Source organism: Magallana gigas, chromosome 10 (assembly GCF_963853765.1).
Source record: "Magallana gigas chromosome 10, xbMagGiga1.1, whole genome shotgun sequence".
Classification (NCBI taxonomy): Eukaryota; Metazoa; Mollusca; class Bivalvia; order Ostreida; family Ostreidae; genus Magallana; species Magallana gigas.
In genome coordinates, this window is record NC_088862.1 from 15,716,872 (window position 1) to 15,738,526 (window position 21,655).

The window sequence follows — 21,655 nt, forward strand, 5'->3', positions numbered from 1 at the left end:
TTTAAAGTATTTTTATTGCAGAGGAAACTACAACTAAAACACCTCCAACAACTACTTCAGGTAAGCATTTTATCGTTATCGATTATTTTTACCTTTCCTTCCTTTTCCTTTAACCCAAATATGTATTTTTTGCTGTTTTGTATAAATGTCTACATCATGTATAGTGCATTACATTATTGTTTGTGTCCTTATAAATGTTGTCGTATATTGCACACAGTTTATTGATTATAGAGATATGAATTACAAAACTTATTTTACATTATATCTAAATTCAAAATTTCAAGAGGCACACGATTAGGTCTTTTCAAAATAAATGACTTATACAAAATGAGTTAATAAGAAATAAGTTTTGTATTTGTATAAATCTTAATACCTCGTAAAAATTTCTTTTCCAGAAATATTTTTAATATTTTTCCCAGTTAAACCTAATTTATTTAATGTTCATTTTTCCAGTTTAATCTGTTTTTTTTTTCAACTGTTCTGTTTTAATCCCTTTGAACCGTCTGTTGGGTTTAAAAAGGGTAAGTATTGCTTATACTTGTGAAATTGGCACGCCAGCAAAAGCAAACAAACACAGACATCCATCGAACACACAACATCAAACAATCTTCAACGTACTCGCATAGAAACAGTGCATGACGTTGTGAGCTTGGCAACTTTATCATCAACACCAACACAGGTACAAAGTACAGCCACATATCAGTCTTGATTTCCCTTGATTTTAATAGATTTATACGTTGTTTATTTCTAAATTCTGATAAAGGTATTATTTTAAAGTCAATGTTTTGGAAAAAGGTATAGATAAATAAAATCGAAATGGATATATAATAGAACTTATGTAACTGTTCAAAAAAAGAGGCTTCAATATCTGATATTAAAAGAACCATGGATAAATATTTAAGAAATGTTAGATATAACATTAACACTTATTGTTTGTATTTCAAGTTTGTCCGGTTCCAATGCTTGATGATACGAATCCAAATGACCTGACTGATCTTGTTGATGTGTTTGTGAACGAAGTAATATCTTCCACTTCATCCCCATTATCTGGAACATCTGAACTAACTAACGGCAATCCGGGTCAGAAAGTGAAAGTGAAAGTTGTTTTCAAAGACAAAAATGAGGAATCTCCAGTGGGAAGGATCAGTGTCACAACCCAAAATGCAGAGAAGGTCATTTTTATCCTAAGAAAACCAAATGGTGCGACAATTACAAGGGAAAAGGTACAAATATTTAACAAATAATTTAGTTTTGAATATATTGAAAATGTAGAGAGACAACGTTGGTATTCTTTATATTTTCAGCCGGTACGGAATCCATCTGCAGAACAAACTGTGGAGACAGACTTTGCTGAGGAATTGGCCACTGACGTGGAGATAATATTTTTTCCAGCGAGAATATCTTCAATTGTTTCCGTGAAAGATTTGAGAATAAAAACATGCATTGAAATGGGTACGTCAACTTTAAGTACGGTTAATGTTTAAGTGTACACAGCGATATCAATTTCGAGTTGAAAAAAATGGTTATTTGAAACTGAATATGATTCATAAAGTCTAAATCATGGTTGAAATATATCTTTGTAGTCGGAACAACGACGCTTCCTTCAGTTCAAATACCATCTACAACACCCCTATCTGGTCTTCCATCTGGATTCACATCCACACAACAAGGCCCCATAACGCCTACAAGTATGTTGACTATCTTTTAATTTTTCATGCTTAATATTTTCAACTATATATTATTCCGAATTTTTTCTTTGATATGCAAACAAAAAACTGTTTCTTTTACTATGCAATTTTTTTCATTGTATTATCAGCTCTTAAATGTACTTTAAATATTTCAAGTTTGTTTATAATATGATATATGATTGATAGGTTGTCCGGTTCCAATGCTTGATGATACGAATCCAAATGACCTGGCTGATCTTGTTGATGTGTTTGTGAACCAAGTAATATCTTCCACTTCATCCCCATTATCTGGCACATCTGAACCGACTAACGGGAATCCGGGTCAGGAAGTGAAAGTGAAAGTTGTTTTCAAAGACAAAGATGACGAATCTCCAGTGGGAAAGATCAGTGTCACAACCCAAAATGCAGAAAAGGTCATTTTTATCCTGACACAACCAAATGGTACCACAGTGACAAAGGAAAAGGTACGAATATGTTTTATATATAAATAGTTTTGACATAAGATGGAATGATTGGAAAAAGTAACAGAGATATAAGCTACTTATACTGGACGCTGATCTTATTCCTGTTAGACGGTGCAGAATCCCTCGGAAGAAAGTACTGTGGATGAAGACTTCGTGGGTGAACCTGCCTCCACAGTTGAAATACAATTGGTTCCCGTGGACGAAACTTCGACTGTTTCCGTGAAAGATTTGGGAATTAAAGCATGCATCGAGAGAGGTACGTCCCATCTAAATATTTTTTGTGTTTGAAAATACACAACAATACGAATTACCTTTAGAAAAAAATAGCTATATGAAACTGCCAAGCCTAAATGATATGTTTGAAATATACTTTTGTAGTAGGAACAACGACACTTCCTTCAGTTCAAACACCATCTACAACACCCTTATCAGGTCCTCCATCGGGTTCAACATCCACACCACAAGGAACGACAACGCCGATAAGTATGTTGACAGTATTTTAGAGTTTTCATGTCCAGTATTTGATATATTTGTGTGCAATGGCAATATTTGCTATACAGTATAATATTATCAAAAATATTTACCTACGTATAAAATTGGTCCGCAGATACAGTTCAAAAGCTGTTGATCTAAGATTAGAAAAAACCCATTTTTTATTATTTGTGCATTGTTTGGTATTGAATCAAAAATTCATAACCAATGCAAATTAAAAAGAAACCCTCCATATTGTTGACTTAATGGTCAACTGAAAGAATTGTATAAGTGTATCTGTTGCTTGTTTGGACTATTTACATTGTTTCATTAAGAATTACTTTACACTCTATTAAGAAAACTTTATTCCCTATTATTTCTCTTTTTTCTACAAATGACACAACTGCTTTTTCACAATTCGATAAATATGATGATTTCTGTTTCTGAACTGTTAAAGTAGTTACGAATAGTTGTGTTTTGTGGTAGAGATGTGACGATGATATTTTATGATTGATAGGTTGTCCGGTTCCAATGCTTGATGATACGAATCCAAATGACCTGGCTGATCTTGTTGATGTGTTTGTGAACCAAGTAATATCTTCCACTTCATCCCCATTATCTGGCACATCTGAACCGACTAACGGGAATCCGGGTCAGGAAGTGAAAGTGAAAGTTGTTTTCAAAGACAAAGATGACGAATCTCCAGTTGGAAAGATCAGTGTCACAACCCAAAATGCAGAAAAGGTCATTTTTATCCTGACACAACCAAATGGTACCACAGTGACAAAGGAAAAGGTACGAATATGTTTTATATATAAATAGTTTTGACATAAGATGGAATGATTGGAAAAAGTAACAGAGATATAAGCTACTTATACTGGACGCTGATCTTATTCCTGTTGATAGACGGTGCAGAATCCCTCGGAAGAAAGTACTGTGGATGAAGACTTCGTGGGTGAACCTGCCTCCACAGTTGAAATACAATTGGTTCCCGTGGACGAAACTTCGACTGTTTCCGTGAAAGATTTAGGAATTAAAGCATGCATCGAGAGAGGTACGTCCCATCTAAATATTTTTTGTGTTTGAAAATACACAACAATACGAATTACCTTTAGAAAATAATAGCTATATGAAACTGCCAAGCCTAAATGATATGTTTGAAATATACTTTTGCAGTAGGAACAACGACACTTCCTTCAGTTCAAACACCATCTACAACACCCTTATCAGGTCCTCCATCGGGTTCAACATCCACACCACAAGGAACGACAACGCCGATAAGTATGTTGACAGTATTTTGGAGTTTTCATGTCCAGTATTTGATATATTTGTGTGCAATGGCAATATTTGCTATACAGTATAATATTATCAAAAATATTTACCTACGTATAAAATTGGTCCGCAGATACAGTTCAAAAGTTGTTGATCTAAGATTAGAAAAAAAGCCATTTTTTTATTATTTGTGCATTGTTTGGTATTGAATCAAAAATTCATAACCAATGCAAATTAAAAAGAAACCCTTCATATTGTTGACTTAATGGTCAACTGAAAGAATTGTATAAGTGTATCTGTTGCTTGTTTGGACTATTTACATTGTTTCATTAAGAATTACTTTACACTCTATTAGAGGATTTTATTCCCTATTATTTCTCTTTTTTCTACAAATGACACAACTGCTTTTTCACAATTCGATAAATATGATGATTTCTGTTTCTGAACTGTTAAATTAGTAACAAATAGTTGAGTTTTGTGGTAGAGATGTGACGATGATATTTTATGATTGATAGGTTGTCCGGTTCCAATGCTTGATGATACGAATCCAAATGACCTGGCTGATCTTGTTGATGTGTTTGTGAACCAAGTAATATCTTCCACTTCATCCCCATTATCTGGCACATCTGAACCGACTAACGGGAATCCGGGTCAGGAAGTGAAAGTGAAAGTTGTTTTCAAAGACAAAGATGACGAATCTCCAGTGGGAAAGATCAGTGTCACAACCCAAAATGCAGAAAAGGTCATTTTTATCCTGACACAACCAAATGGTACCACAGTGACAAAGGAAAAGGTACGAATATGTTTTATATATAAATAGTTTTGATATAAGATGGAATGGTTGGAAAAAGTAACAGAGATATAAGCTACTTATACTGGACGCTGTTCTTATTCTTGTTGATAGACGGTGCAGAATCCCTCGGAAGAAAGTACTGTGGATGAAGACTTCGTGGGTGAACCTGCCTCCACAGTTGAAATACAATTGGTTCCCGTGGACGAAACTTCGACTGTTTCCGTGAAAGATTTGGGAATTAAAGCATGCATCGAGAGAGGTACGTCCCATCTAAATATTTTGTGTTTGAAAATACACAACAATACGAATTACCTTTAGAAAATAATAGCTATATGAAACTGCCAAGCCTAAATGATATGTTTGAAATATACTTTTGCAGTAGGAACAACGACACTTCCTTCAGTTCAAACACCATCTACAACACCCTTATCAGGTCCTCCATCGGGTTCAACATCCACACCACAAGGAACGACAACGCCGATAAGTATGTTGACAGTATTTTGGAGTTTTCATGTCCAGTATTTGATATATTTGTGTGCAATGGCAATATTTGCTATACAGTATAATATTATCAAAAATATTTACCTACGTATAAAATTGGTCCGCAGATACAGTTCAAAAGTTGTTGATCTAAGATTAGAAAAAAACCATTTTTTATTATTTGTGCATTGTTTGGTATTGAATCAAAAATTCATAACCAATGCAAATTAAAAAGAAACCCTTCATATTGTTGACTTAATGGTGAACTGAAAGACTTTTTTGAGTGTATCTGTTGCTTGTTTGGACTATTTACATTGTTTCATTAAGAATTACTTTATACTCTATTAACAGAACTATATTCCCTATTATTTCTCTTTTTTCTACAAATGACACAACTGCTTTTTTCACAATTCGATAAATATGATGATTTCTGTTTCTGAACTGTTAAAGTAGTTACAAATAGTTGAGTTTTGTGGTAGAGATGTGACGATGATATTTTATGATTGATAGGTTGTCCGGTTCCAATGCTTGATGATACGAATCCAAATGACCTGGCTGATCTTGTTGATGTGTTTGTGAACCAAGTAATATCTTCCACTTCATCCCCATTATCTGGCACATCTGAACCGACTAACGGGAATCCGGGTCAGGAAGTGAAAGTGAAAGTTGTTTTCAAAGACAAAGATGACGAATCTCCAGTGGGAAAGATCAGTGTCACAACCCAAAATGCAGAAAAGGTCATTTTTATCCTGACACAACCAAATGGTACCACAGTGACAAAGGAAAAGGTACGAATATGTTTTATATATAAATAGTTTTGACATAAGATGGAATGATTGGAAAAAGTAACAGAGATATAAGCTACTTATACTGGACGCTGATCTTATTCCTGTTGATAGACGGTGCAGAATCCCTCGGAAGAAAGTACTGTGGATGAAGACTTCGTGGGTGAACCTGCCTCCACAGTTGAAATACAATTGGTTCCCGTGGACGAAACTTCGACTGTTTCCGTGAAAGATTTGGGAATTAAAGCATGCATCGAGAGAGGTACGTCCCATCTAAATATTTTGTGTTTGAAAATACACAACAATACGAATTACCTTTAGAAAATAATAGCTATATGAAACTGCCAAGCCTAAATGATATGTTTGAAATATACTTTTGCAGTAGGAACAACGACACTTCCTTCAGTTCAAACACCATCTACAACACCCTTATCAGGTCCTCCATCGGGTTCAACATCCACACCACAAGGAACGACAACGCCGATAAGTATGTTGACAGTATTTTGGAGTTTTCATGTCCAGTATTTGATATATTTGTGTGCAATGGCAATATTTGCTATACAGTATAATATTATCAAAAATATTTACCTACGTATAAAATTGGTCCGCAGATACAGTTCAAAAGTTGTTGATCTAAGATTAGAAAAAAACCCATTTTTTTATTATTTGTGCATTGTTTGGTATTGAATCAAAAATTCATAACCAATGCAAATTAAAAAGAAACCCTTCATATTGTTGACTTAATGGTCAACTGAAAGAATTGTATAAGTGTATCTGTTGATTGTTTGGACTATTTACATTGTTTCATTAAGAATTACTTTACACTCTATTAACAGAACTTTATTCCCTATTATTTCTCTTTTTTCTACAAATGACACAACTGCTTTTTCACAATTCGATAAATATGATGATTTCTGTTTCTGAACTGTTAAATTAGTAACAAATAGTTGAGTTTTGTGGTAGAGATGTGACGATGATATTTTATGATTGATAGGTTGTCCGGTTCCAATGCTTGATGATACGAATCCAAATGACCTGGCTGATCTTGTTGATGTGTTTGTGAACCAAGTAATATCTTCCACTTCATCCCCATTATCTGGCACATCTGAACCGACTAACGGGAATCCGGGTCAGGAAGTGAAAGTGAAAGTTGTTTTCAAAGACAAAGATGACGAATCTCCAGTTGGAAAGATCAGTGTCACAACCCAAAATGCAGAAAAGGTCATTTTTATCCTGACACAACCAAATGGTACCACAGTGACAAAGGAAAAGGTACGAATATGTTTTATATATAAATAGTTTTGACATAAGATGGAATGATTGGAAAAAGTAACAGAGATATAAGCTACTTATACTGGACGCTGATCTTATTCCTGTTGATAGACGGTGCAGAATCCCTCGGAAGAAAGTACTGTGGATGAAGACTTCGTGGGTGAACCTGCCTCCACAGTTGAAATACAATTGGTTCCCGTGGACGAAACTTCGACTGTTTCCGTGAAAGATTTAGGAATTAAAGCATGCATCGAGAGAGGTACGTCCCATCTAAATATTTTGTGTTTGAAAATACACAACAATACGAATTACCTTTAGAAAATAATAGCTATATGAAACTGCCAAGCCTAAATGATATGTTTGAAATATACTTTTGCAGTAGGAACAACGACACTTCCTTCAGTTCAAACACCATCTACAACACCCTTATCAGGTCCTCCATCGGGTTCAACATCCACACCACAAGGAACGACAACGCCGATAAGTATGTTGACAGTATTTTGGAGTTTTCATGTCCAGTATTTGATATATTTGTGTGCAATGGCAATATTTGCTATACAGTATAATATTATCAAAAATATTTACCTACGTATAAAATTGGTCCGCAGATACAGTTCAAAAGTTGTTGATCTAAGATTAGAAAAAAACCATTTTTTATTATTTGTGCATTGTTTGGTATTGAATCAAAAATTCATAACCAATGCAAATTAAAAAGAAACCCTTCATATTGTTGACTTAATGGTCAACTGAAAGAATTGTATAAGTGTATCTGTTGCTTGTTTGGACTATTTACATTGTTTCATTAAGAATTACTTTACACTCTATTAGAGGATTTTATTCCCTATTATTTCTCTTTTTTCTACAAATGACACAACTGCTTTTTCACAATTCGATAAATATGATGATTTCTGTTTCTGAACTGTTAAATTAGTAACGAATAGTTGAGTTTTGTGGTAGAGATGTGACGATGATATTTTATGATTGATAGGTTGTCCGGTTCCAATGCTTGATGATACGAATCCAAATGACCTGGCTGATCTTGTTGATGTGTTTGTGAACCAAGTAATATCTTCCACTTCATCCCCATTATCTGGCACATCTGAACCGACTAACGGGAATCCGGGTCAGGAAGTGAAAGTGAAAGTTGTTTTCAAAGACAAAGATGACGAATCTCCAGTGGGAAAGATCAGTGTCACAACCCAAAATGCAGAAAAGGTCATTTTTATCCTGACACAACCAAATGGTACCACAGTGACAAAGGAAAAGGTACGAATATGTTTTATATATAAATAGTTTTGATATAAGATGGAATGGTTGGAAAAAGTAACAGAGATATAAGCTACTTATACTGGACGCTGTTCTTATTCTTGTTGATAGACGGTGCAGAATCCCTCGGAAGAAAGTACTGTGGATGAAGACTTCGTGGGTGAACCTGCCTCCACAGTTGAAATACAATTGGTTCCCGTGGACGAAACTTCGACTGTTTCCGTGAAAGATTTGGGAATTAAAGCATGCATCGAGAGAGGTACGTCCCATCTAAATATTTTGTGTTTGAAAATACACAACAATACGAATTACCTTTAGAAAATAATAGCTATATGAAACTGCCAAGCCTAAATGATATGTTTGAAATATACTTTTGCAGTAGGAACAACGACACTTCCTTCAGTTCAAACACCATCTACAACACCCTTATCAGGTCCTCCATCGGGTTTAACATCCACACCACAAGGAACGACAACGCCGATAAGTATGTTGACAGTATTTTGGAGTTTTCATGTCCAGTATTTGATATATTTGTGTGCAATGGCAATATTTGCTATACAGTATAATATTATCAAAAATATTTACCTACGTATAAAATTGGTCCGCAGATACAGTTCAAAAGTTGTTGATCTAAGATTAGAAAAAAACCATTTTTTATTATTTGTGCATTGTTTGGTATTGAATCAAAAATTCATAACCAATGCAAATTAAAAAGAAACCCTTCATATTGTTGACTTAATGGTCAACTGAAAGAATTGTATATGTGTATCTGTTGCTTGTTTGGACTATTTACATTGTTTCATTAAGAATTACTTTACACTCTATTAAGAGAACTTTATTCCCTATTATTTCTCTTTTTTCTACAAATGACACAACTGCTTTTTTCACAATTCGATAAATATGATGATTTCTGTTTCTGAACTGTTAAAGTAGTTACAAATAGTTGAGTTTTGTGGTAGAGATGTGACGATGATATTTTATGATTGATAGGTTGTCCGGTTCCAATGCTTGATGATACGAATCCAAATGACCTGGCTGATCTTGTTGATGTGTTTGTGAACCAAGTAATATCTTCCACTTCATCCCCATTATCTGGCACATCTGAACCGACTAACGGGAATCCGGGTCAGGAAGTGAAAGTGAAAGTTGTTTTCAAAGACAAAGATGACGAATCTCCAGTGGGAAAGATCAGTGTCACAACCCAAAATGCAGAAAAGGTCATTTTTATCCTGACACAACCAAATGGTACATCAGTGACAAAGGAAAAGGTACGAATATGTTTTATATGTGTAAATACTTTTAGATAGAATGAATGGAAAAAATAACAGAGATATGAGCTACTTATACTGGACACAGTTCTTATTCCTGTTGATAGACGGTGAAGAATCCCTCTGAAGAAAGTACTGTGGATGAAGACTTCTTGGGTGAACCTGCTTCCACAGTTGAAATACAGTTGGTTCCCGTGGACGAAACTTCGACTGTTTCCATGAAAGATTTGGGAATTAAAGCATGCATCGATAAGGGTACGTCCCTTATAATAATTTTCAGCTCCCCGAGACAAAGTCAGGGGGAGGTTTTGCTATACCTCCGGCGTCGGCGTCGGTGTTCAGACCTGGTAAAAGTTTTTGTTGCAGGTCCTGTATCTATACTATTACTTGTTGTATCTTCACCAAACTTGTATGGATGATGCATCTGGACCTAATTATGGACTTGAAAGGCTTGGATGCTAAATCTGGGTCCTACATTTCAGATGCTTGAGGAGGTTAAGGTTTTTGGAGCAGGTTAAAATTTTTGTTGCAGGTGCCCTTTGATAGCAATATCTATGTTACTACTGGTCCCTACTTCACCAAACTTGCATAGATGGTGTGTCTTCTAATACTGACGAATCAAAGAAGTTTAAATGCCTAATCTGGGCTATAGGATTCGGATGCTGTAGGATGCTGGAGGAGGTTAAGATTTTTAAAGCTGGTTAAAGTTTTTGTTGCAGGTGCCCTCTGATGATTATATTTTAGTTACTACTGGTACTAACTTCATCAAACTTGCAAGGATGGAGCGTCTTATGATACTGATGCACCTGACAGGTTTGAATACTGAATCTGAGCTATAGGTTTCCGATGCTGGAGTAGGTTAAGGTTTTAAGAGCTGGTTAAAGTTTTTGAAATAGGTGCCTCTGATGAATATATCTTTATTTTTACTTGTCCTAACTTCACTAAACTTATTCATCTTATTTATTCGTGTTTTGCATTTAATTGTGCAAAAAGGATAAATCAGTTATAGTTTGTGTTACTTTGGTGAGCGATCTGGCGCCTGGCCTTCTTTTATTTAAAGACGACGGATCTCATTCGCCTTGCGAAGAGATAGAGTGCACCTATAAGGAGTAATCGTTACGAACATTTAATTTTTAATAATACATCACGATCTCTAAAACCTAGAGAAAAATCACTTATGATGCAATGTATTGCTAATCTACGTCATAAATACACATCTTATATAGTACAAGTGGTGGCGGAAATTAATCAGTTAAACATTATAAATGCAATATCCAACATTATTTAACATGCACATATTTCTTTTAAGGAAGTCACAGTATTATACTGAATTATTTTTCATTAGTTTAAATTATCTATAACCATGTACAAAGATAAGTTAACAGAGTTTAATTTATATTGCGATCAGTTTCAATACCAAAAAGCATATTAAAACCGTTCATGTGCTTAATCCTTTTAGAATGTTTATCATTAATGTTTCTTATCACACTCTGTTAGTTGGTTTAATTGTTTAATAAATCAACCTTGAAACTACTTACATAACCTTGTTTAAAAATAGTTGCCTGGTACTTTTAAGGAAAAATTGAAGGAAAATAATGATACACTAAACCTTCTCATATGATGTCGAGAAAATGAGTTGACTACCAGTCTTTTTTTTTTTTTTTACATTTTATTTATTTAAAATCATTATATAAGTATAAAATTTTAATTTGGATAGAAAATCTGTTGCAGGTTTTTTTTTAAAATTATTTTTCTCTCAGAAAACGCTTCTATATTTTCATCTTTTATTGAAAAATAAAAATATTACTGACACTTTTACACATGTAAAATTTTCACAAAAATTTGTAATGTAGAAATGAATTTGGTCCGTCGTCCTTAAAACAAATGGATCATAAAACATGGAAAATATTATTTTTTAAAATAATTTTGATAGTTTTTTTATACATAGATTTCTTTATTTTTTTGCTTAATAAGCAGATAATTTGTTTTTGTTATCTATCCTGTTTTAATGTCTTAAAAATACATAAATGGTTTCTGTCTATATATCCTAATAATTATTTTTGAAAAACATAATATTAATTGCGTGTAACATATTATTTCTAATTGTATTTCATTTCGTTGTAGAAGACGTGCCCAATCAGCATCCTTCCACTTATCCTGTGTTTGTTTGACATCTCCCTTGCTACCAGTTTTAACCATTTTATAATTTTTCATTTTTGATAAGTTTTATATTTTAAGTTTTGTTGTCTTTTTCTAATGTTATACATCAATTCACTTGAACTTTTTCAGCTACCGGAATATTTCTTTCATTCAAAAAGATATTTTTTAATTATATTTTGTCTTAACATTTCACACAGTGCGTGTTTGTGCCTCTCACGTAACACTGTTTGGATTGTTTCATGATAAATGTTTTGCTTATATTCATATTTCAAACTTAAAACATATCACTTCTTCATTGTAGTTTTTCTATCAATTTCTTTTATGCAATCAGGTGTTCCAAGTGTAACCACGCCGTCATCAACTCCCAGTGTACCAATATCGACACCATCAGGTACCGTCACACCAACACCGTCAGTTACATCAAGCACTCCTTATATACCATCAGAAACACCAACCATAACACCTACACCATCACTTACAGCAAGTGCAACAACACCTACAGTGACATCAACTGTTACACCAACACCAAGCGGTCCTACACCTTCTGTCACACCAACTCCAAGTGAACCAACTCCATCAGTGACACCAACCCCGAGTGGACCAACTCCATCAGTGACACCTACACCAAGCGGTCCTACTCCTTCAGGAACACCTACTCCCAGTGGACCAACACCATCTGTTACACCAACCCCTAGCGGCCCTGCGCCTTCTGTGACACCAACCCCAAGTGGACCAACTCCCTCAGTTACACCCACACCTAGTGGACCAACACCATCGGTCACAGTAACACCAAGTGTGTCTACACCAGGTGGACCAACACCGTCAGTCACACCGACACCAAGCGGTCCTACACCATCTGTTACTCCCACACCAAGTGGACCAACACCGTCAGTCACACCAACGCCAAGTGGCCCCACACCCTCAGTGACACCTACACCAAGTGTTCCTACTCCAAGTGGACCAACACCGTCAGTGACACCAACCCCGAGTGGACCAACTCCATCAGTGACACCTACACCGAGCGGTCCTACCCCTTCAGGAACACCTACTCCCAGTGGACAAACACCATCTGTTACACCAACCCCTAGCGGCCCTACACCTTCTGTGACACCAACCCCAAGTGGACCAACTCCCTCCGTTACACCCACACCCAGTGGACCAACACCATCAGTCACAGTAACACCAAGTGTGTCTACACCAGGTGGCCCAACACCGTCAGTCACACCCACACCAAGTGGTCCTACACCATCTGTTACTCCTACACCAAGTGGACCAACACCGTCAGTCACACCAACACCGAGCGGTCCTACTCCTTCAGGAACACCTACTCCCAGTGGACCAACACCATCTGTAACACCAACACCTAGTGGACCAACACCATCAATTACACCAACACCAAGTGCCCCGACCCCCAGTGGACCAACACCTAGTGGACCAACGCCAACAGTGACACCAACACCTAGTGCCACAACACCTAGTGGCCCTACACCTAGTGGACCAACACCATCAGTGACCCCAACACCCAGCGGATCAACACCCAGTGGCCCAACAACATTAGCAACACCAACTCCTACCGGCCCAACACCATCAGTTACCCCATCCCCAAGTGGCCCAACGCCATCAATTACACCAACACCTAGTGGACCGACGCCCAGTGGACCAACACCTAGTGGACCAACACCATCAGTGACACCAACACCATCAGTGACACCAACTCCATCGCTTACACCAACACCAAGTGGCCCAACACCCAGTGGCACAACACCGTCAGTCACACCAACACCTAGCGTACCAACACCAAGTGGACCAACACCTTCGGTAACACCAACACCTAGTGGACTGACGCCAAGTGTCACACCAAGTGGATCTACACCTTCTTTGCCTCCATCAACCCCTGCAACAGCTGTATCAACTCCCCGTATAACAACGCCATCAATAGGTAAGTTTGCATGGTAGCCAAGATAAATTTTTTACTTTTTGAACACTGATATTTTCATTTATAGCATAAATGAAATATTGCATCATAAATTTCAATTAAACTACATTGAACTAGCCACTCCATCCTCGAGAATAACTACACCTAAAATAATTACTACAACTACTATTGGATCCACTCCATCAACATCTGTCACAACTACATCAAGTGTACCAACACCGTCAGTATCATCAACACCAAGCAGTCCTACTCCGTCAGGAACACCTACACCCAGTGGACCAACACCATCGGTCACAGTCACACCAAGTGTGTCTACACCAGGTGGACCAACACCGTCAGTGACACCAACGCCAAGTGGCCCCACACCCTCAGTGACACCTACACCAAGTGTTCCTACTCCAAGTGGACCAACACCGTCAGTGACACCAACCCCGAGTGGACCAACTCCATCAGTGACACCTACACCGAGCGGTCCTACTCCTTCAGGAACACCTACTCCCAGTGGACCAACACCATCTGTAACACCAACCCCTAGCGGCCCTACACCTTCTGTGACACCAACCCCAAGTGGACCAACTCCCTCAGTTACACCCACACCCAGTGGACCAACACCATCAGTCACAGTAACACCAAGTGTGTCTACACCAGGTGGACCAACACCGTCAGTCACGACACCAAGTGGTCCTACACCTTCTGTTACTCCCACACCAAGTGGACCAACACCGTCAGTCACACCAACGCCAAGTGGCCCCACACCCTCAGTGACACCTACACCAAGTGTTCCAACTCCAAGTGGACCAACACCGTCAGTGACACCAACCCCTAGTGGACCAACTCCATCGGTGACACCTACACCGAGCGGTCCTACTCCTTCAGGAACACCTACTCCCAGTGGACCAACACCATCTGTTACACCAACCCCTAGCGGCCCTACACCTTCTGTGACACCAACTCCAAGTGGACCAACTCCCTCAGTTACACCCACACCCAGTGGACCAACACCATCAGTCACAGTAACACCAAGTGTGTCTACACCAGGTGGACCAACACCGTCAGTCACGACACCAAGTGGTCCTACACCTTCTGTTACTTCCACACCAAGTGGACCAACACCGTCAGTCACACCAACGCCAAGTGGCCCCACACCCTCAGTGACACCTACACCAAGTGTTCCAACTCCAAGTGGACCAACACCGTCAGTGACACCAACCCCTAGTGGACCAACTCCATCGGTGACACCTACACCGAGCGGTCCTACTCCTTCAGGAACACCTACTCCCAGTGGACCAACACCATCTGTTACACCAACCCCTAGCGGCCCTACACCTTCTGTGACACCAACTCCAAGTGGACCAACTCCCTCAGTTACACCCACACCCAGTGGACCAACACCATCAGTCACAGTAACACCAAGTGTGTCTACACCAGGTGGACCAACACCGTCAGTCACGACACCAAGTGGTCCTACACCTTCTGTTACTCCCACACCAAGTGGACCAACACCGCCAGTCACACCAACGCCAAGTGGCCCCACACCCTCAGTGACACCTACACCAAGTGTTCCAACTCCAAGTGGACCAACACCGTCAGTGACACCAACCCCGAGTGGACCAACTCCATCAGTGACACCTACACCGAGCGGTCCTGCTCCTTCAGGAACACCTACTCCCAGTGGACCAACACCATCTATTACACCAACCCCTAGCGGCCCTACACCATCTGTGACACCAACCCCAAGTGGACCAACTCCCTCAGTTACACCCACACCCAGTGGACCAACACCATCAGTCACAGTAACACCAAGTGTGTCTACACCAGGTGGACCAACACCGTCAGTCACGACACCAAGTGGTCCTACACCTTCTGTTACTCCCACACCAAGTGGACCAACACCGTCAGTCACACCAACGCCAAGTGGCCCCACACCCTCAGTGACACCTACACCAAGTGTTCCAACTCCAAGTGGACCAACACCGTCAGTGACACCAACCCCGAGTGGACCAACTCCATCAGTGACACCTACACCGAGCGGTCCTACTCCTTCAGGAACACCTACTCCCAGTGGACCAACACCATCTATTACACCAACCCCTAGCGGCCCTACACCATCTGTGACACCAACCCCAAGTGGACCAACTCCCTCAGTTACACCCACACCCAGTGGACCAACACCATCAGTCACAGTAACACCAAGTGTGTCTACACCAGGTGGACCAACACCGTCAGTCACGACACCAAGTGGTCCTACACCTTCTGTTACTCCCACACCAAGTGGACCAACACCGTCAGTCACACCAACGCCAAGTGGCCCCACACCCTCAGTGACACCTACACCAAGTGTTCCAACTCCAAGTGGACCAACACCGTCAGTGACACCAACCCCGAGTGGACCAACTCCATCAGTGACACCTACACCGAGCGGTCCTGCTCCTTCAGGAACACCTACTCCCAGTGGACCAACACCATCTATTACACCAACCCCTAGCGGCCCTACACCATCTGTGACACCAACCCCAAGTGGACCAACTCCCTCAGTTACACCCACACCCAGTGGACCAACACCATCAGTCACAGTAACACCAAGTGTGTCTACACCAGGTGGACCAACACCGTCAGTCACGACACCAAGTGGTCCTACACCTTCTGTTACTCCCACACCAAGTGGACCAACACCGTCAGTCACACCAACGCCAAGTGGCCCCACACCCTCAGTGACACCTACACCAAGTGTTCCAACTCCAAGTGGACCAACACCGTCAGTGACACCAACCCCGAGTGGACCAACTCCATCAGTGACACCTACACCGAGCGGTCCTACTCCTTCAGGAACACCTACTCCCAGTGGACCAACACCGTCTGTTACACCAACCCCTAGCGGCCCTACACCTTCTGTGACACCAACCCCAAGTGGACCAACTCCCTCAGTTACACCCACACCCAGTGGACCAACACCATCAGTCACAGTAACACCAAGTGTGTCTACACCAGGTGGACCAACACCGTCAGTCACGACACCAAGTGGTCCTACACCTTCTGTTACTCCCACACCAAGTGGACCAACACCGTCAGTCACACCAACGCCAAGTGGCCCCACACCCTCAGTGACACCTACACCAAGTGTTCCAACTCCAAGTGGACCAACACCGTCAGTGACACCAACCCCGAGTGGACCAACTCCATCAGTGACACCTACACCGAGCGGTCCTACTCCTTCAGGAACACCTACTCCCAGTGGACCAACACCATCTGTTACACCAACCCCTAGCGGCCCTACACCTTCTGTGACACCAACCCCAAGTGGACCAACTCCCTCAGTTACACCCACACCCAGTGGACCAACACCATCAGTCACAGTAACACCAAGTGTGTCTACACCAGGTGGACCAACACCGTCAGTCACGACACCAAGTGGTCCTACACCTTCTGTTACTCCCACACCAAGTGGACCAACACCGTCAGTCACACCAACGCCAAGTGGCCCCACACCCTCAGTGACACCTACACCAAGTGTTCCAACTCCAAGTGGACCAACACCGTCAGTGACACCAACCCCGAGTGGACCAACTCCATCAGTGACACCTACACCGAGCGGTCCTACTCCTTCAGGAACACCTACTCCCAGTGGACCAACACCGTCTGTTACACCAACCCCTAGCGGCCCTACACCTTCTGTGACACCAACCCCAAGTGGACCAACTCCCTCAGTTACACCCACACCCAGTGGACCAACACCATCAGTCACAGTAACACCAAGTGTGTCTACACCAGGTGGACCAACACCGTCAGTCACGACACCAAGTGGTCCTACACCTTCTGTTACTCCCACACCAAGTGGACCAACACCGTCAGTCACACCAACGCCAAGTGGCCCCACACCCTCAGTGACACCTACACCAAGTGTTCCAACTCCAAGTGGACCAACACCGTCAGTGACACCAACCCCGAGTGGACCAACTCCATCAGTGACACCTACACCGAGCGGTCCTACTCCTTCAGGAACACCTACTCCCAGTGGACCAACATCATCTGTTACACCAACCCCTAGCGGCCCTACACCATCTGTGACACCAACCCCAAGTGGACCAACTCCCTCAGTTACACCCACACCCAGTGGACCAACACCATCAGTCACAGTAACACCAAGTGTGTCTACACCAGGTGGACCAACACCGTCAGTCACGACACCAAGTGGTCCTACACCTTCTGTTACTCCCACACCAAGTGGACCAACACCGTCAGTCACACCAACGCCAAGTGGCCCCACACCCTCAGTGACACCTACACCAAGTGTTCCAACTCCAAGTGGACCAACACCGTCAGTGACACCAACCCCGAGTGGACCAACTCCATCAGTGACACCTACACCGAGCGGTCCTACTCCTTCAGGAACACCTACTCCCAGTGGACCAACACCGTCTGTTACACCAACCCCTAGCGGCCCTACACCTTCTGTGACACCAACCCCAAGTGGACCAACTCCCTCAGTTACACCCACACCCAGTGGACCAACACCATCAGTCACAGTAACACCAAGTGTGTCTACACCAGGTGGACCAACACCGTCAGTCACGACACCAAGTGGTCCTACACCTTCTGTTACTCCCACACCAAGTGGACCAACACCGTCAGTCACACCAACGCCAAGTGGCCCCACACCCTCAGTGACACCTACACCAAGTGTTCCAACTCCAAGTGGACCAACACCGTCAGTGACACCAACCCCGAGTGGACCAACTCCATCAGTGACACCTACACCGAGCGGTCCTACTCCTTCAGGAACACCTACTCCCAGTGGAACAACACCATCTGTTACACCAACCCCTAGCGGCCCTACACCATCTGTGACACCAACCCCAAGTGGACCAACTCCCTCAGTTACACCCACACCCAGTGGACCAACACCATCAGTCACAGTAACACCAAGTGTGTCTACACCAGGTGGACCAACACCGTCAGTCACGACACCAAGTGGTCCTACACCTTCTGTTACTCCCACACCAAGTGGACCTACACCGTCAGTCACATCAACGCCAAGTGGCCCCACACCCTCAGTGACACCTACACCAAGTGTTCCAACTCCAAGTGGACCAACACCGTCAGTGACACCAACCCCGAGTGGACCAACTCCATCAGTGACACCTACACCGAGCGGTCCTACTCCTTCAGGAACACCTACTCCCAGTGGACCAACACCATCTGTTACAACAACCCCTAGCGGCCCTACACCATCTGTGACACCAACCCCAAGTGGACCAACTCCCTCCGTTACACCCACACCCAGTGGACCAACACCATCAGTCACAGTAACACCAAGTGTGTCTACACCAAGTGGACCAACACCGTCAGTCACGACACCAAGTGGTCCTACACCTTCTGTTACTCCCACACCAAGTGGACCAACACCGTCAGTCACACCAACGCCAAGTGGCCCCACACCCTCAGTGACACCTACACCAAGTGTTCCAACTCCAAGTGGACCAACACCGTCAGTGACACCAACCCCGAGTGGACCAACTCCATCAGTGACACCTACACCGAGCGGTCCTACTCCTTCAGGAACACCTACTCCCAGTGGACCAACACCGTCTGTTACACCAACCCCTAGCGGCCCTACACCTTCTGTGACACCAACCCCAAGTGGACCAACTCCCTCAGTTACACCCACACCCAGTGGACCAACACCATCAGTCACATTAATACCAAGTGTGTCTACACCAGGTGGACCAACACCGTCAGTCACGACACCAAGTGGTCCTACACCTTCTGTTACTCCCACACCAAGTGGACCAACACCGTCAGTCACACCAACGCCAAGTGGCCCCACACCCTCAGTGACACCTACACCAAGTGTTCCAACTCCAAGTGGACCAACACCGTCAGTGACACCAACCCCGAGTGGACCAACTCCATCAGTGACACCTACACCGAGCGGTCCTACTCCTTCAGGAACACCTACTCCCAGTGGAACAACACCATCTGTTACACCAACCCCTAGCGGCCCTACACCATCTGTGACACCAACCCCAAGTGGACCAACTCCATCAGTGACACCTACACCGAGTGGTCCTACGCCTTCAGGAACACCTACTCCCAGTGGAACAACACCATCTGTTACACCAACACCTAGCGGTCCTACTCCTTCAGTGACACCCACAACAAGTGGTACTACACCTTCAGTTACACAAGTTACATCAACACCGACACCCTCCCAAACTACAATTTTATCTACTGTTCCATCTGAAACACCAAGCCAAACATTTACACCTTCAATCACACCAAGTCTTACAACAGCATATACAACAGGTATACATATTACTTCCATAGAGTATATCACTGAGTTACAGCAAAAGTTTATATTCGAAAAGTTCAACTGTTATAGTTTCACAATGTTTTGATGTTAACTACTCAGTAGTCGTTATTAGATGTTCTACAGGTTAGATAATATAGAACTGTGTGTTTGGTGTTTTAACATGTATGCATTTTTTTTTAATTAAGCAAATCCGTGTCGTGAAGTAAATGGAATGCTTGATGCAACAATTATACCAGCAACCAGCATTACCTTGAGTGAACCAGCAATTCAGCCAAACGTTGATCAGATTCGAAACGGACCGTTAATAGTTCCAGCGGATATTACAACGTTCACAGTAACTATTGACCTTCCCGGGGATATTCAGCTGGGATCCATCAATCTCGGATCATTTACAAATGTCAAAGCCTTTGAAGTTAATATCAGGAAACCAACAGACACACAACCAGTATTATATAAGGTTACAAAATTTATTATTTGCAAGTTAATTTTGAATCTTTTGATTTACTTTAACGTTGGCTTTGGAAAGGTTAAACAGTTGAGGTACTACGTCAACGAGTTTGTGTAACTAGAACTAGAACTAAGAAAATTCCATAATCACTACGTTTATTGTCAACAGTTTTTCAAACCTCATAAAACCAGGAAAGTATAGCGGTTAGAACTTGCAATTTATACATGTTAGCATAAAAAGCTCTACACTTACTCTTTGACATGTTTACACACTAAACCTTTCTTTTGCAAAAATTTTGTGTCCTAATGTAATACTACAGTACTACAATATAGGAACCCACTGTGTCCCCCATTTCCGTGCTATGCCCTGAATCATATCGTAAACTTCTGAACAGAACTCTATTATACTGTTAGTTGACTAATTAGCACTTAAAACCCCAGGTCTAGCATTTACTTCTTCATATTGACGCTCTCTCTCTCTCTCTCTCTCTCTCTCTCTCCATTTATTTAAATATGATACTATATTGAGATTCGTTTCTTTCTTTATCATGGTCCCTCGATTTTTTTATGTCTTTGTTAACACTTATAAAAGCACCAATGAGATATGGAACAATAACTTTTATAGATTTGAAAATAATCACATTATTAAATTAATAATGAAAAATTAGAGTGCGGTACAGTAAATGTTAGTAGATCCAATATGTTTCTGTGTCTTATGTTCAGTCAATGCGTTAGAAATATTTATCAAGGCATAGTAGGTTACAATGGAAGTCAATGATGTCTATGATGGGATAGGTACAGTCAAATATTATTAGTTGTTTGTTGAAAATGGCCAATATTCGGGAATACCAGGATTTCGAACCAAAGACTAAAGAGGGTGAAAAGTTTTACGGAATCTCTGCACAAGATTATCATTGATGTTACTACAAATTGAATTTTAATTTTGTATCCATTCCTAAGTTTTGTCCTCGTGTTACTTATTTTTTTCGTCATTTCAAAGTCATCCATATTAAAAACTAGCTCTCTTCTGTTATTTTTTCCCC

General features: G+C 41.3%; 1 protein-coding gene across 6 annotated transcripts in view; it reads left to right on the plus strand.

Annotated features, from left to right (window-relative positions):
* The first annotated feature begins 945 nt into the window (after nt 1-945).
* The window catches only part of LOC105326793 (mucin-17), a 48,016-nt gene continuing 27,306 nt past the window's right edge, over nt 946-21,655 (plus strand). For 4 of the 6 annotated variants that reach the window (XM_066073313.1, XM_066073314.1, XM_066073318.1 and 1 more), the window contains exons 1-26: nt 946-1,223; nt 1,305-1,452; nt 1,584-1,688; nt 1,875-2,152; nt 2,261-2,408; nt 2,531-2,635; nt 3,141-3,418; nt 3,530-3,677; nt 3,800-3,904; nt 4,411-4,688; nt 4,800-4,947; nt 5,068-5,172; nt 5,679-5,956; nt 6,068-6,215; nt 6,336-6,440; nt 6,948-7,225; nt 7,337-7,484; nt 7,605-7,709; nt 8,214-8,491; nt 8,603-8,750; nt 8,871-8,975; nt 9,482-9,759; nt 9,867-10,014; nt 12,251-13,858; nt 13,973-20,158; nt 20,351-20,622. In XM_066073313.1, coding sequence (XP_065929385.1) covers nt 960-1,223; nt 1,305-1,452; nt 1,584-1,688; nt 1,875-2,152; nt 2,261-2,408; nt 2,531-2,635; nt 3,141-3,418; nt 3,530-3,677; nt 3,800-3,904; nt 4,411-4,688; nt 4,800-4,947; nt 5,068-5,172; nt 5,679-5,956; nt 6,068-6,215; nt 6,336-6,440; nt 6,948-7,225; nt 7,337-7,484; nt 7,605-7,709; nt 8,214-8,491; nt 8,603-8,750; nt 8,871-8,975; nt 9,482-9,759; nt 9,867-10,014; nt 12,251-13,858; nt 13,973-20,158; nt 20,351-20,622 — 12,195 coding nt within the window. In that variant the 5' untranslated portion in view covers nt 946-959. The remainder of the gene's footprint in view (nt 1,224-1,304; nt 1,453-1,583; nt 1,689-1,874; nt 2,153-2,260; nt 2,409-2,530; nt 2,636-3,140; nt 3,419-3,529; nt 3,678-3,799; nt 3,905-4,410; nt 4,689-4,799; nt 4,948-5,067; nt 5,173-5,678; nt 5,957-6,067; nt 6,216-6,335; nt 6,441-6,947; nt 7,226-7,336; nt 7,485-7,604; nt 7,710-8,213; nt 8,492-8,602; nt 8,751-8,870; nt 8,976-9,481; nt 9,760-9,866; nt 10,015-12,250; nt 13,859-13,972; nt 20,159-20,350; nt 20,623-21,655) is intronic. The other 2 variants (XM_066073316.1, XM_066073317.1) reach the window with 2 other exon arrangements.